The sequence below is a fragment of the Cynocephalus volans genome, chromosome 3 (assembly GCF_027409185.1).
Source record: "Cynocephalus volans isolate mCynVol1 chromosome 3, mCynVol1.pri, whole genome shotgun sequence".
NCBI lineage: Eukaryota > Metazoa > Chordata > Mammalia > Dermoptera > Cynocephalidae > Cynocephalus > Cynocephalus volans.
In genome coordinates, this window is record NC_084462.1 from 76,622,044 (window position 1) to 76,638,054 (window position 16,011).

Below are 16,011 nucleotides of genomic sequence, written 5' to 3' on the forward strand. Positions count from 1 at the left end.
CTGCCATAAAAACATTTGATGCCACAGCAGTAGCCACAGCCACCATGCAGGTGGCCCACCAGACATTCAACTGCATTGACACAGAGAGTCACCAGCAGAGACTGGAAAAATAAGAGGACGTCTCTCTCCTCAAAGCCCACTCCAGAGAAATAGAAGAAGCAACTGCTCTACCAAATGACCAGACATCAACATAGAGATACTAGAAATAAAAAAACCCAAGAAAATATGACACCACCAAAAGTATACAGTAATTCTCAAAAACCAGACCATATAGAGCAGGAAACTCTTGAAATGACTGAAAAGGAATTCCAAGCAAAAATCTTAAGGAAACTCACTAAGATACAAGGAGACTCAGCTAGACACCATAATGAAACAAGAAAAAAAAAATCCGGAATATGAAGGAGGAAATTTACAAAGAGATTAATACCTTAAAAAAAGAATGTAGCAGAACTCATGGAATTGAAAGATTTACTCAACAAAATAAAAAACACAACTGATAGCTTAAGCAGCAGGCTAGAACAAGCAGAAGAAATAATTTCTGATCTTGAAGATAGCTGTTTCAAAATAACCCAGGCAGACAAGAAAAAGGAAAAAAGAATTTTAAACAATGAAGAGAATGTGAGAGCTAGCAGAGAACCTTAAGCACACAAACATTGGAATCATGGGTGTTCCAGAAGGGGAGGAGAAAGGAAAAGGCATGAAAAACCTATTCAATGAAATAATAATGGAAAACTTCCCAGGTATAGGGAGAGACATGGACCTTCAGATCCAGGAGGCTCAAAGATCCCCAAACAGGTTCAATCCAAAAAGATCCTCTCCAAGACACATTATAGTCAAACTGGCAAAGCTCAAAGACAAAGAATCTTAAAAAGAAGCAAGAGAAAAGCATCAAGTCATCTATAAAGGAGCCCCTATCAGACTAACAGCAGACTTCTTAACAGAAACTCTACAGGCCAGAAGAAAATGGGATGATATATTCAAAATACCAAAAGAAAAAAAACTGCCAGCCAAGAATACTATACCCAGCAAGGCTATCCTTCAGAAGTGAGGGGAAAATAGTGGATTTTCCAGACAAACAAAAACTGCAGGAGTTCACCACCACACGATCAGCCCCACAAGACATCCTCAAGGAAGTCCTGCATCTAGAATCCAAAAAATGGTGATCACTACTATGAATACAAAAGAAAGAACAAACCCACTGGTAGAACAAAAATGCAAAGGATAAAGAGAAAGAAACTAAATCTTACCACCACAAACAATCATGATGACAATGTAATAATGCCCCTGCTTTAATTCTGATTTTACTAATTTCGATCTTCTCTCTTTTTTTTCTCGGTCAGTCTAGACAAAGGTTTGCAAATTTTGTTGATCTTTTTGAAGAATCAACTATTGGTTGTGCTGATGTTCCCTATTGTTTTTTAATTCCCTATTTCATATATTTCTTTAGTAATCTTTGTTATTTCCTACTCATATTTGCTTTTGGTTTAGTTTGCTATTCTTTTTCTGTTTCCTTAAGGTAGAAGTTTACATTACAGATTTGAGATTTTTCTTATTTTTAATATAAATAAAATTTTTTTCACAAGTACAAATTTTCCACCAAGCACTGCATGAACCCTGCATCCTAGAAATCTTGATATGTTGAGCTTTGATTTTTTATCTCAAAGTACTCTCTAATTTCCCTGTGATTTTTCTTTTTACCCATTGTTTATTTAGGAGAGTGTTAATTTCCACACATTTGTGAATTTTCTAAATTTCCTTCTGTTATTGTAGTCAGAACATATTTTCTATGATCTTAGTCATTTAAAATGTATTAAGACTTGTTTTGTGGCAAAAATAAATATATGTTTTTGTGTGGTATCTGTAATAATGCCCCAACTTTCATTGCTGATTTTAATTATTTGAGAATTATCTCATTTTCCTCTGTTAATCTAGTTAAATATTTGCCAATTTTGTTTATCATGTAAAAAAATTTTAGTTGATCTGTTTCTATTATTTTTCTATTGTTATTTCATTTACTTCTGCTCCAATCTTTATTCTTTTCTTTTTATTACAGTAAATAATTGATTGAAATCTTTCTTCTCTTTTTAATGTATATGTTCACTACTACAATCTTCCTTCTTAATACTACTTTTGCTTCACCCATATTTTTTTTTTTTTTTTTTTTGGTGGCCATGTTTTCATTTGTCTCCAGGTATTTTTAAATTTCCACTGTGATTTCTTCTCTGACCCATTTGTTGTTTAACAGTATGTTACTTAATTTCCATGTATTTATGGATTTTCCTGTTTTTCTTCTGCTATTGATTTCTAGTTTTATCCCATTATTATAAAAAATGCTTTGTATGATTTTAATCTTCTTAAATTTATTTCATAAATTTATTTATTAAAAAAAAGTTTCCTGTCTTATAGAAGGTATTATGTCTCCAGTAAAATAGATTACAACCCAAAGACTATTTGTTTTGCTGCCTTGTAGGGTAATCTGTTTTGTAAGTAATTTAGCAATTTTATTCTAGCATTCTTTCTTTCAGTGACGATTAATATTCTGTATTTTTAAAAATGAATCTTGCTCCTCTGCTGCTTCTCTCATTAATGAGTTAAACAAATCTTTGACACATACTCACTATATATTTGTATGAGAGTCATGTTTTTAACTTTTTGAAAATATTTTGACATCCTGATCATGCCTACAAATGTAGACCTCCAAGATCAAATCCAACGAGCTGCAGTGGCCACCCTGGGAGTTTGAAGTCTTCTCTCTTTGGGTGTATTAATCTGTCAAGAGGTGGCCTGAGGTGGTGGAAACCTTTGGATGGCACAGCTAGGCTGAGCTTGTGGCTCTACCACATAAATCTGTGTAATCTGTGCTAAAATGTACAACTTCTCCCGGTCTCAGTTTCCTCATCTGTAAAGTTGAGATAATGCCCCCATTCACTACATGCAAATTAAATAATGTATGATCCATAACACTGTGGCTGAAGATGTAAGTTCTGAGCCAGGTTGCCTGAGTTTGCTTCTTGGATCTGCTGTTTTCTAGCTGCATGTACTTGGGGAAAGTATTTACCTTTATTCTGCCTTGATTTCCTCACCTGGAAAATGGGGCTAGTACCCACCTTGGAGGGTTCAATGCATCGATTTAAAAAAAGCCCTTGGAACTGTGACTGGCATATTGTAAGCACTTAATAAATGTTAGGTGATAGAGAAAATACTGATACTTACAAAGTATCTAGTAGAGCACCGAGTATTCTCAAAACAATCGGTAGCTGTCAAACATTAAGGATGTACACCATCCAGAATCAGTGAGTTATGGTAAAAGGCCTGTTTACACACGAAAACAGAAAGGTTCTGAGATGTCAAGAAATGTGCTCATCATCACCCTGTCTGAACTAGAACCCAGGTCTCAGAGCTTCCAGCCCAGATTCTGTCCCCTGTACAAAGTGAAGGAGCTAGACACCGAAGGCCAAGTACAACCATCCGTGTCATGGTCAGCCGCCCCTGTGCCCTGTTCTCTCCTTTAGCTTTCAATGATTCCTCTCCCCAAGGAAATGTCTTCCCCTGTGGGTCCTGCTACTGCTGCTTCTAATTCAGCTCCGTTGTGGGGCAGAGGGAAAAGTCAGAGCCCGAGCAAACTATGCCAGGTCAGGGACGATGCCATCCAGTCCCCGGAGCAGGAAAGAGGTCAGGACTATTGTACTCCCTGCTCCGACCGTCCACTCCCTGGGCCCCTCAGCCCCATGCTAATGCCTCTAGACAAAATAGTTAAGGACTTCCACGCCAAATGACGATGAACAGAAAAAACAAACCCACACCGCACCGCATACCCTAAATACCAGACATTCCTCGGATGGTTTGCTTTGTAGGTGATTGGCCACAGGCTTCTCCAGCTTACCAGTGGCAGACATCTTAGAGAGCAGGGATGGAGACTGGGGGTGGGGGGAGCCCCAGCTACTCTTCCCAGAGTCTGGAAACAGGACTGCGATCTCTGCTGTCTGCAATATGTCTGTTATCATTTTTCACGCCTGCAGCACACATTTTCCTCTCATCTCCTTGGCTGGAATCAGGTTGTATGCCTATTCCAGAACCAGTCACCAGCAGCGGGAATGGTGTTATCCTTGAACCAATCGGGCCCACCCTTGACTTGAGGTCAGCCCCCCCCCCAAATATTGCTGCACTCCGTAGGGAGAGGGAGTAGATGCTGGGGAATCAAGTGCAATGTCCATCATGTTTCCCCAACAGGCTTGGAAGCTGAATGACTTGCTCAAAGCCATGTCTCTCTAAGTCCAAATACTCATAGGTTGTTTTTGCTTCATGTGCTGCCTCATGAGGCAAGAAAAGGGATGAAGGATTGGGGAGTCAAATTGCAAGTGCCCTTTTGAGGCAATGGAGCTGCAGGAAGAAATTGTGGGTTTGCTAAAAAGAAAGCTTCACCCTCTGCCTTTTCCTTCTCTTCCAGAGGGGCTTCACGTTCCGCTGGGATTTAGGCCGTGGGCACCATTTTGTAGGGATCATATCACATCATCCGAGGTCCTTTGAATAGTTCGGTAACAACTGCCTTTGGGCTGGAGCCCATCTTCTGGATTTTGCTGGACAACAGTGAGAGTTACCAGGAGGTTTCAGGATATTTAGGTTCAAGTTGTGTTTCCTTGCTTCTGTTTTAGGAAGGCAATCCAAAGAAAGCAATTTTCAGAGAAACTATTTTAGACAATAGGGCTGTCCTGCGGCTTGTTGGGGCCACATGGGGTGGGGGTGGGGGGCGGTGGAGGAGGAAGGAAACAGCTGTGGTGGGTGGTAGCTGTTTGGGAACAAACTTTTTTTGCTTGTTCAAGTTCAAATCAGGCAGAGGCCAAAACAGCTGATCCTCAAACAGGTCATAAATGCTAGTTAGAAATTGCAAGGTCTAAAATTTATTACCCAAGCACTCAATCTTTATTAAATATCTCATAGGTCCACGGCTTGGTTTTAGGTGCTGGGGAGGCTACATGTGACAAGATGTGATCCCTGCCTGTGACCTAGATGGGGTTGCTGCATAGATGAAATATTACCTAGTAACACTAGACAGAGGATGCTACACTTGCTAAGAGGCAGTGGAGACATAGCAATTCCAACAGGATTTTAGAGCAGGGTTTGCCAAGGTTTGATCCTTGGAACATTTGTCCCTCAAAATGTACTGGAATTAAAAAAAAGAAAAAGTGCTCTAAGGTCAGTAAAATTGGTGTAACACCATATGTTATATGCTCCTTTTGGAGATATCCAATGCACATGAGTATCTAAAAGGCCCTGAGAAGTCTCAGAGACTTCTTATCAACCTATTTAACTTTAATGGCTTGATTTTAAAATTTCTTTGCCCATGGAATGCCTCCCTTTTCCCTCAAGGAAAATGGGAATGCCCTGTGTATTAGTGTCCCATGGAACCACACTGCCCCCTGTGGTCAAAGCCACCCAGGATGCAGGACGACAAGGACGGCAGCCTCGTGTGCAGAGGGCTTTCCTCCTGGTAACTCAGAACAGCCTGCCCCTGGAAGACTGCTCTGCGGGGGTCCATGTCATCTGCACCACAGGCCCCTCCGGCACGCAAACCACAGAACAAGGTGTCATGTTGCCCCATGACAGCCAAATAAAAATGGCCACTGCATCAAGTGAGCTGGTGGTGGTGGAGAATGTGGCACCAGCCTGAAGGGCTTGTTGTGTCCTTCCCTGCTTCCCTGTCCCCTCCTTCCTTTTGGATGAAGGGTGCTGCTGCCACTGGCCCTGCCAGGCAGCCTCCAGTCCCTACTCGTCCCTCTACTTTTAGGCCTTTCAGGCTCCTCTCTCCCACCCCCTTCTTCCTGCCTGCATGTCTAGGCCCCACATGTTCTCCCTGTCCTATCCCTTAGCCCCAGGCTAACTGCTTCCCATTCCTAGAGGGTCTCCTCCAGGCCCCCAAGAACCCAGCTCCAGCCCCTGCCTCTCCCTCCTGCCCACGCGGGCAACTGGCACTGCCCTCACTTCCTCACAGGGACTGGCTTCCAGGGAGTGGGGAGCTGTCTTTGGAGGGAAGGGCTGTGCCTTTTATTCTCTTCCATTTCCTTTCAAGCACGGAGTCCAGAGATCTGAGGGGACACCACCCCGCCTGTCCCCCAGAGCTCCCTCCCTTCCTGCTTTCCTCCACATGCCTCTGCAGTGCAGGCTGCTGGGAGCACAGCACTGGGGGCCTCGCTCCAGACCCCTTCTTGCCCTGGGCTATCCCAAGACCCAGACCACATGTAGAAAATGCTCAGCTTCTGATGAGCTCAGAAAACATTTCGCCAACATTCAGCTCTGCAGGTAAGAGAATTAAACTTTTCTTTCTAAAAATAAGCTGTAGAGTCTTCTGAGAGAGGCCCAAACAGGCAGGAAAGTCCAAATATGGCTGCAAGAGCTTGGGCCCTGTTACTGTCCCTTTTGGTGCCAGCCCTGCATGGGCATTCCTGCCCTCTGCTCCCAGGCCAGCTCTGCCCACAGACGGTCTGGGACATGGGGCTTCTCACCTTGGGTAGTTAAGGCAGCAAACCCCCTGCAACTATGTTCTGTTTGGGGTGGAGGATGTTCAAATAAAAATACCTGGTTGAATTTCTCTGAACCATACCCTTGAGTACTGGTGTTTCAAACCCAGTATAGAGCTGTGGTCTGAGAAAAAAAGACCTCGAATCAGGATTTTGGAGACACCAGGCAGGAATAAGGTAAAGCAAGTCTCTCCGTGACCTACATGTTAAAGAGCAAACTCCTTAGCATGGTGCTCACTTAGTGTCCTCAGGATGTCTCCTCCCCCCACAAACACATGTGGACCCGCCCTCCTCTCCTGCAGACCCCACCGGCCCCCTTTCTGTCTCTAATTGCCCAGGAACCCCTCTAGCACGTCCTAGGCTCTGCTACATGCACTCATGGTTCCCTCTGCTCTGAGGTCCTTCTCCCTGCCACTGCCTTCTTAATTTCCATTCCTCTGGCCCAGCTTAGACTGAGGTTCTCCATAGGTCGTTGGTTAAAAACATGAGCTTTGGAAATTAACTGGAGTTTGAGTCTCTGCCACTCACTAGCAGGGCAAACTCACTTAAGCACAGCGGTAGGGAGACCCCAGCTCTGCTAGCTGTGTGGCCTTGGGCAAGTTACCTAACTCTCTGAGTCTCAGCCTTGTCATCTCCAAAATGGGAATAATAAGAGCACCTAGGCATTGTGCTGCATACAGCTGTCGTGAGTATTAACTGGGGGTGGTAGAGGTGAGTGGCTGGCACATGGCAGGCATGCAGTAAGTGTTAGCTATCTGGAGATGACACATCTGTTCCCCCACGCTAACTGGCAGCAGCCCCTCCTGTGACAGTCTCCCACTGGACAACTCTGTGGCTCAGCTCGCATCCTCTTTCCTTGCCCTGAACTTTTTAGCTTGGGGTCGGAGGTGCTGACCTTTGTTAGAATGTCTCCACGCTTCTGAGTTCTCCCAGGACAGAATATCTCTTCCCTTCTCCCCACAGTGACTCATCTGGTAACTGAATTCAAAGTGGCCTGGCTTGACACCAGCCCCTCGTGCTGTGTCCAGGCCACCCTCCTCTTCCTGCCACACTGAGTTGCTGCTTCTTCCCCTAAGCAACCGCCTCCTCATAAACCCAGGCCTTTCTGCGTGCACTTCCCACTGCCTGAAAGGCTGCCCCACCCCCTTCTCTGCTGGGGAAGTTCCTATTCAGGAGGGGTCAGGCCAAATGTCCTTTCCCAACTTCAGGGCCCTCCCCCTTCTCTCACAGCCCTGGGTCCAGTGTTTGCTCTCCCTGGACTGTGACCTTCCCCAGGAAGTAGGCTGGGTCCCTAGTGTCCTGCACACAGCAGTGTTGGGGCACTCACGAGGTAAGGTCCTAGGTGGTAGGTCAGCCTGAGTTAGCTGCATGCATAGAGGACCTGAAATCCTACAGGCTGCTTCCAGCCTGCCACTTCCTGCCTTGCTGAGTCTTGGTCTGCCCCTCTGCCAAGTGACCATCACACCTTCCCCATGGCTGTCAAGGACTGAGTGAGCTCTCTGTCCAGCAGCATTGAGCTGATCCCCAGGAGACGCAGTCAACGCTAGCTCCCCTCACCCCTTCCTGGTCTGTGCCTCAGGCTTCCTGCTTCCTTTGAGTGGTGGTCAGTCCCAACACAGTTTTTGTTCTTAAATCAAAGATATGAAAACCTTCCTTATCAATTGGCTTAGAGATCCTGTCACTATTTTAAGAGTGGGGAAAAAAAAAAAAAAAACACCACAACCCCAAACCAACCTTTCTCTTATTAGTTGGATATACCAGTGACACTGTTGGTTGTTATGGTGACTCTTTGACACCCCTCCCCCCTTGCAGATTAGAAACACCTCCCACTTCTCTAAGTCTGGCTGCCCCCAAACAAGGACTTCTCGCCAAGCAATCCTCACTCCCAAACAGGAAGAAGGGGCTGGAAATCCCTGGAGGCTGCGTTTTTGGCCTTTCTGAAGTGAACCTAACCTTCCAGTGTCAGGCCCCGTGTCAAGTCTGGAGATGATCATACTCGTATATGCACTTCTCTATGCAGCTGTGCAGTTTTCCAATTTAGGTGACATGCATGGTCAAAAAGTCCCTGAGCTACTTGTCCAGGAAGCCTTCTTCCTTCAGAGGAAAACAGTTGCATGTTTCTACACTATTTTTTCTTTGAATTTCATCTAGGGTCAGCGAAGCTGTATGGAACTCAGTGGCACTCTGTGGCCTTGCCTGTCACTCCCTCTCACACACTGTCACACACATCTAGTAACTATAGAGCTGGTACTGCAGGTGGAATTCCTCGTGATAAAGACACAGTCTCCCTCTCTTTTCCACCTGCCTCCCATTCCCATGAGACTTTCACACAGGTTCGTTCCTTTCAAAGTTTATTTCTGGTGAATAAAAAAATTTGTGATTAAACTATGTTATTAGACATTAGGACATGGGGCACAGATTAACTTTCCTGTTTTCTTCTGGATCTTGCAGGTTGGTGAGAGATGGCTGGGTGAACCCAGCCTCTTGTTTGTGGGAAAAGGAGACGCCAATGGAGTGACTCACAGGCTGATGCTTCTTGGAGGGCTGGCAGGTGGGGTCAGAGGAAGGCTGAATCCAAATCTCTTTTATAGAAAAGAAATAGCTCTTCTTTGTAGTGTTTTTAAAACAATCAACAGAAGCTCTGTCACTTTCTCATAAATGTGACATACCAAGCACAAGCTCAGAAGGGTGGAGCAGGAGGCTCAGGAAATTCTAAATGTGGTACTTAGGGACCCCTTTGGGAAAGACACCTTCCCCAGCAGAAGTCACCTGAGGCTAGCACTTGGAGGAGTCGGTAGAGAAGTGGGACATGAGCCACTAGCACAGTCGTCAAGATCTTTTGCTTTCTGAATTCTGGGGACTACTCCCTCTTAGCCTGAACTGGACATTTTCTCTGAACTTCTTGGGTTCTGATAAGGCTCTCAGAAGTGGCCATCCCCTTGGTCAACGGAGAGTACGTTTCCTCTAGGAATCTGCGAGTGGAACATGCTGATAGTCTGTACTGGGGTCTTAAGGCCAGGGTCCCAGAGAACCTGCCAGAGCCCAGAACTTCAGAGCTCAGAGAAAGACTTTGGGGCCCTCTGCCAAGGAGATAGCTGAGGCTTCTCAGCGAGGCCTGCAAGGTCCCTGGGAGCAGAGAGCACATCCTATTCACCACTTTCACCCTGTGCCCGTTCTTTCATGGGGTTCTCGCCTTGGGATCACTTTGTAGGTGGAGTTCACTCTTTTAGGGAGTACTGAACTTTGGTTGTAATTTTTTTTATACACTAGGAGTAGGTTTTAGTTGTCTGCAAACTCATTGACTGATATAAGCACGTGCCGGCAAGGCTACAGGTGGCTCATCCCGTAAGGCCTGAGCACAGACTGCATGCTGGGTGGCCTCTGTCACCGACCTGGAGGACTGACCAGGACTCGAGGCGCCTGCTTGCCCTGAACACCAGGGTCACCTCTGACTGCACCTTGGCAGAGTTTAAGCAAGGCTGTTTAACCACAAGTGGCTTTAGCATCCCCATCCAAAGACTTTTGAAAGGGAGAACCAAGCAAAATCCAAACTCCCAAATCATCAGGCAGTTCTGAAGTCCAGTTCAGGTTCCTTTTTGACCACCATAAACAGCAATTTCTAGGCACAAAGATCAGCCCAAGGATTCAAAGTCCAATGTGAGTTCTCCTCATGGGCAGAGGGGGGAGGAGGGACACACACACACCTGCCCCTGCTTCACACAGAGACAGGCATTTCTACGCTCCGGGCCTGGGACAATTTTCACCCCCAAACCCCCCTCTTGTTAGATGCTCTGAGAGGCCACACCCCAAAATGCAACTCACACCTGCATTATTTCCCTTTGAAGAACCAGAAATCCCCTCTTAATGCCACCTAGGGACACTTGCAGTGGCGCCTATTAAATAATGTCCAGACAAATCATAGCCTTTCAACCATTTTATGAAATGAGAAAAGACCAAGCCGGCCATGAGGCCATTCATATACACGAAGGCAGGGTGGACGGGGAAGGGACGGATGAAAAACCAGGACCACATGAGGTCATAACTGGGAACCAACTTCCAAAAAGCTCCTAGCAGCAAAAAACTCCAGACAGGAGGGTACTGATAGAAGTCTACAAAAATAAGCTTTGTTCCATGCCTGTTCTTTAAGGTTGTAAAGGACAGGCCTTTCCATTTGGCTGGTCTCCGGAGGTTTTGCCGGTATCAGATGCAGGAGAGGTTTTAAATGACTGAGGCAGAGATGGGGAACTCACTGCCTGCCCCTGCCTCGCTCCTGGGATACTGGAACATGCCAGGGGACAGATGGGAGGGAAGAGGGACAGCTGCCCTGGGCACAGCCTAGAAGAAAAGAGGGTGGGGTGGTGAGGCCACAGAGGGGCTCCCCAGAGTCCTGCCACACGAGGCCATTAACACATCTTGACCCTGAGCCTTTGGGGTCTGACTCTTAGGAGGCTCAGAAAGCACCCTGGGCCCCTCCTCAGCACGTCCAGCCCGGGACAGGTATGAAGAGTCTTATTAGCTACACTCCACGGGGCGAGCCAAGGATTCACGAGCTTTCCCCTGCGCGGCCAGTGCTCTGCCAGCCCCTCCTCTTCAGAGTTGGTGCCTACATCCCCTCACTCCCCACACTCTCCCTCCACTTGCTTTCCATTTACACTGTATTTCCTCCAACTTTCTGCTTGTCTGGGAAAACATTCTAATATGTGCAGCGCTTACAAGTATCTTATAAATATGGGAAGCTGTCAAAAGCTTATTATATTTTAAAACCATGACAGGCTGGGGTTTGCTAAAGCAGGATCATCAGGCAAGGTCTGAAGGTGACATCTTTTGATGACTGAAGCACCAACTTTTCCCCGTGGGTGGAATTTTGAAACTGCACGGTGGATGAAATATGAGATGATACCACACCACTCGAGAGGTGGAGGGGGACCGCCCCCAACAGTGATCAGTTCTGAAAACAATGCCCTCTATTAACTCTTATCTTCCCCCCTGAATTCTTTAAAGATACTTGCTAATTGGCGTTAGGATCTATCCCACAAGCCATTCATCCTTCATGTACTGTCTTGGGTAAAGGCTCAGATTAAAGGTAAATTCAAGGTTTTAAAATGCCCTTCCCAGGAGAGAGCTCTGAAAAGAGAAGAGGAAAGGAATGAGCGGGAAAAATATGAAATTTGGGAAGTGTGGCATCCAGAAGATGGACTCTAAAAAATACATCTTCATATGTCTTCACTTATATGATAATAAGCAAAACCAATCAAAGGTTCACATTGATTTTAGGATGCAAACAGATGCCTTCTGATCCTGAATTCTGACCATTTTGAGAGCAGAGAAACTGTTGTGGGACCTGGAAGATGGAGCCACCGAGGAATTGCTTTATTCCAGCTGAATCCCCACCCTGAACACTCGCAAGGTGGGACTGCAATGACTGTCACCCAGAGGATGTGGGTCAGGGTGGATGAATCTGTATGAACTGAAACAGCTTCTGCACAGTAAGGAGCCCACATATTTTATTACACCCCCTGCTCACCAAGCTCTTTCAGCCCCCCACAACTCTGCCCTTTGTGTTATGGAGGAAAAAAAAAATAGCCGTTCAATTTTCTGGGTCACAGAGTACAAGATGGGTCTAGATTGTACAAGGAGCTTACACACTGAGGCAAGAAAGCGTGCAAACACGAGCAGGAATTCTGCACCCGCTGGGTGAGTCAGTGCTTGAGACATGGGAGGAGGACCTGAGTCACCCTCCCGGAGTCCACACGGGTTTGTATTTCTGGCTTTTATTAACCGTGTCCAACTCCAACTTCCATCTTCTCCTGTGACGGAGAAGAATATCTATGAAGATCTATGACATCAATGATTTCCCCCAAGCCATTATTTTTTTCCTGTTATGGTTTTACAAAGAGGCCCAGGAGCAGGCCTAGAGAAGGACCAACAAAAGCAAAAGTGTTTGAGAACGACATAATACTGACTTCTCTTTTTTGGTAACAGTCCACAAAAAGTGCGCCCCTCTCTCCTGAGATACAGCGAGGCATGAGGGGAGGTGGTGGAGGAGCAGTGGGTGGGACACTGTACCGTGTGACATCACGATCATGCAGCTGGTGCCGACAGGACAGAGAAGTGAGAACGTGCCCTCGACCACTCGGGGGCTCTGGGCTCGCCCCTGGGGAAGGCAGGCAGTTTCCAGGTAAGTGCCCCGCCTCTCGGGAACACTGTATGTCCAGTTCTTGCACGACCATCCCCTGGGGCTCGCCATCGTGGCTCTGGCCTTAGCCCTCATCCTCCCTCAGCTCGGTGGGTAGGAATTTATACTGCTGCTGGCGGATCTGGGCCAGCTTTTTCCTTGCTTCTTCCAGTTCTCGCTCTTTCTTTAGCATTTCCTCCTGGGCAGCGATGATCTAGAAGAAAAGCAATAAGCCGGATGTATCTAACCCTTTCTTGGAAATTGTTCTCCCCCACGATGGCTTGCCTCCTGAGCTCCCATGGCCCCTGCTACAGTGGGACACAGCAGGATACTGGGAACAGTGCTCTTAGCTCATAGACCAGCCTCTATGCTATGGTTTAGGTTTTGAGACCAAAGACCCAGCTGACCAAAGAAAACAAGCTGACTTCTGGCCACTGATTTAAGAGCAAATATCTACTGCATTCCTACTATGCACCAGGCTCTGGTGTAAGTGCCTTACATGGATTGTCCCATCATCTTTGTGACAACCCTGGGAAATACATCCCACTGAAAGTCCTATTTTTCCAAAAAGGAGCCTGAAGTTGAGAGATGTGGGTCCATTTCCCTGGAGTCACCCAGCTAGTGGAGGAGACCCGGCCCAGATATGCTTAAAGCTAAAGCTGGAGCCCTTAACCCCTAGATGGTTTTCATATGTTTATTTTATGCTTCTGAGGTATGATCTGAGAAATACTAGTTAATAGGTATCGTGTGAAAAGGGTAAATCTGTGTTCAAGAAAGCCAATCAGGTTTATTTCCTGTGGGCCTTTTCAGAGCCTTTAGCAGGCTATGAATGTTGTTACCAGAGCAGAGGTATTGAGTGCAGCATTTCCCAGACTTATTTGATCAGAGACTCTCCTTTGTAAAAATTTCCATGGAATTAGTGCATTAAGAAACGCGCTCTGGTAAAAATGCATCGAGTGCATATGCAAACACAGGGATTGGGTTAGAAAGAGCTAAGGCAGGCACGGGGAACGAGTAACTTCAGTAATGGGGCCTCGGTGTTCTTGGCTGGTAAGAAAACCATTCTTGAATAATGGATTTATGTTAACACACATCAAAAACTGCAAGCCTGACTTCCTGGAGTATCTTCTCACTCTCATTGCATGAGAAGGTAATCCTGCATAAGTCAGAATCTCACCTCCTCTTATAAAAGTTCTGGGAGAGGGTAAACATTCATTCTTGCTGTAGGCCAGATGTCTGGAGTGAGCTGCAGCTCCAAATGCATCATTTTATTTAAATGATAATATTTCTGTCCTCCAGTTTCTGGACTTCCCTTTTCTATAATAGAATCCTGATTTTTAGCTAGGCACATGGCAACTCAGATATGAATACTACATTTTCCAGCCTCCTTTGCAGCTAGGCTGGCCATGTGACTAAGTGCTAACCAATAGTATGTGAGAGGAAGTAATATATGCAACTTCAGGGCCACACCCTCCCTTCTTTCCTCTTCCTGCTAGATGGAAAGCTGAGGTGGTAATTGAGCCATCACAGACCAAGTGTCCAAGGACAGCATCTCAGGGATGGTGGAACAGGCATTGGGAATCTGGGTCTCAGACATGATGGAATCATCATGCCATCCCTAGACTGATTACACCCAGACTGTTAAAGGAGGGAGAAATAAACTTCCACTTCATTTAAGTCACTGTTATTCTGTGTCTCTGTTACAGCATGATGCTCATCTTGGGAATAAGCACTGTTCTGGATTTAATCACAAACCTGAGCAATGCCCCCCACAAACTTTGTTTTCACTACGACATCGTCATCATCAGCTTTGCCAAAAGCTGCCTTCTGGGCTGCACGAACAAGATTGTCTGAAGCTCTTTTTACAGCATTTCCTGCTGCCTGGAGAGTGAACAAAACACACATTATATCATTAGAAATAACCATTTTGGTCTGGCAAGAACAGACATGAAGGCACAGTTCATGAGACTGTGAGTCAGTTTATCATCCAATTATCACACAGATGTTCTCCCTAGCCAGTGAGTATCCACATGTCCGTCTATCCATCAATTCCACCAACACTGGCCACTACCTAATCACAGGCGAATGAGACACAGTTCCTATCCCCCAAGAAACCCATACTTCTCAGGAGAATTACAATTACATAAATAAGTCATTGTAGCAATGTGACACGTGTGTTAGCAGAAGCATACTCAGGGGCTGCTTCCTTGGCCTACAAAACTATCTCCTGCTGCCTCCATCCAATTTACCACATACCTGAGAACTTGGTTCAGACATCACTTTTTCCTGTCTGCCTTGGCCCTACATACATCCTCCCCCTCAGTGCTCTCAGAGTGCTCTGTGGTGTCTTTTCTGCAGCCCTCCTGGACTGTCTCCCTCCTGGACAGTGAGCAGCTGGAGGGCAGGGGCAGTGACTTGAATCTTTGCCTCCCCAGCATCTGGCAACTGGCTGCCCACAGCTGGCACTCACAGAAGGCTTTTTGAGGGAATAAAATAAGAAATCACAAGTGAGGGCGCATATGCCCCTGCATGACAGGGCTGGAAGCCTCATAGTAAGGAAGTCCTTTACAGATATACTTTTAGAGTCACAGCTTGGCTTTACACTGTGGGCTCAAGGACATGGCAATTACTAGAGACAGGTAAAGAAAAGCTTTTCAGTGTGAAGTCTACATTTTTATTAAAGGTGACCACCCATTCTGGCTTACTGTTAATGCTCACTAAGCATGGCCGCAGGGACTTGTTCTCTGCCAGCTGAGGTTTGGGATTTTCTCCTGATGGTGGTCAAGGCTTTGTTAAACCTTGTGCATTCCTTACCCAGCCCCCTACCCCAGAGTCAAGGGCTTGTGCTTCAGGGTTAGCCATCAGAAAGTTGAGAGTTCTTCTCAAAGTTAACTGGCTCATCCAGGTGATGATCTAAAGGGAACAATGGGACTACAAGAGCTTGCACAAGGGAAGGGGAAGCCCGTTAATATTTGGCAAGCAGTCATATGAGCTTATTCTCTGAAGGTCTTTATGAGGTCAGAAATCATTAGTCCACCTTTCTGATATGGAAACTGAGGTTCAGGAACTTGTCTAAGATCCTGTAGCTAGTAAGTTGTAGAGCTGGGATCCAAACATGGGTATGTCTAGCCTCAGAGAATCCCTGAGTCATTAGTAAGGGACTCAGACATGACATTGCAGTGACAAATTAAATTAGCAATGATGATTACAAGAGTGACACTCTGTTATATCTGGGTAATTCCTTAGAATGTAAAAAAGCACTTTCATATGTGTTATCCTGTTTGAACCTCAAAAGAGTCAGTGTGGCTATCTCTATCCCCA

At 45.9% G+C, this 16,011-nt stretch overlaps 1 protein-coding gene across 14 annotated transcripts in view; it reads right to left on the reverse strand.

Moving 5' to 3' along the window:
* Positions 1-10,473: 10,473 nt before the first annotated feature.
* Positions 10,474-16,011, reverse strand: part of TLN2 (talin 2) — a 410,967-nt gene continuing 405,429 nt past the window's right edge. For all 14 annotated transcript variants that reach the window (XM_063091965.1, XM_063091964.1, XM_063091961.1 and 11 more), the window contains 2 exons: positions 14,446-14,571; positions 10,474-12,904 (listed from right to left, as the gene is read on the reverse strand). In XM_063091965.1, the coding sequence (XP_062948035.1) occupies positions 12,776-12,904; positions 14,446-14,571 (255 nt within the window). In that variant the 3' untranslated portion in view covers positions 10,474-12,775. The remainder of the gene's footprint in view (positions 12,905-14,445; positions 14,572-16,011) is intronic.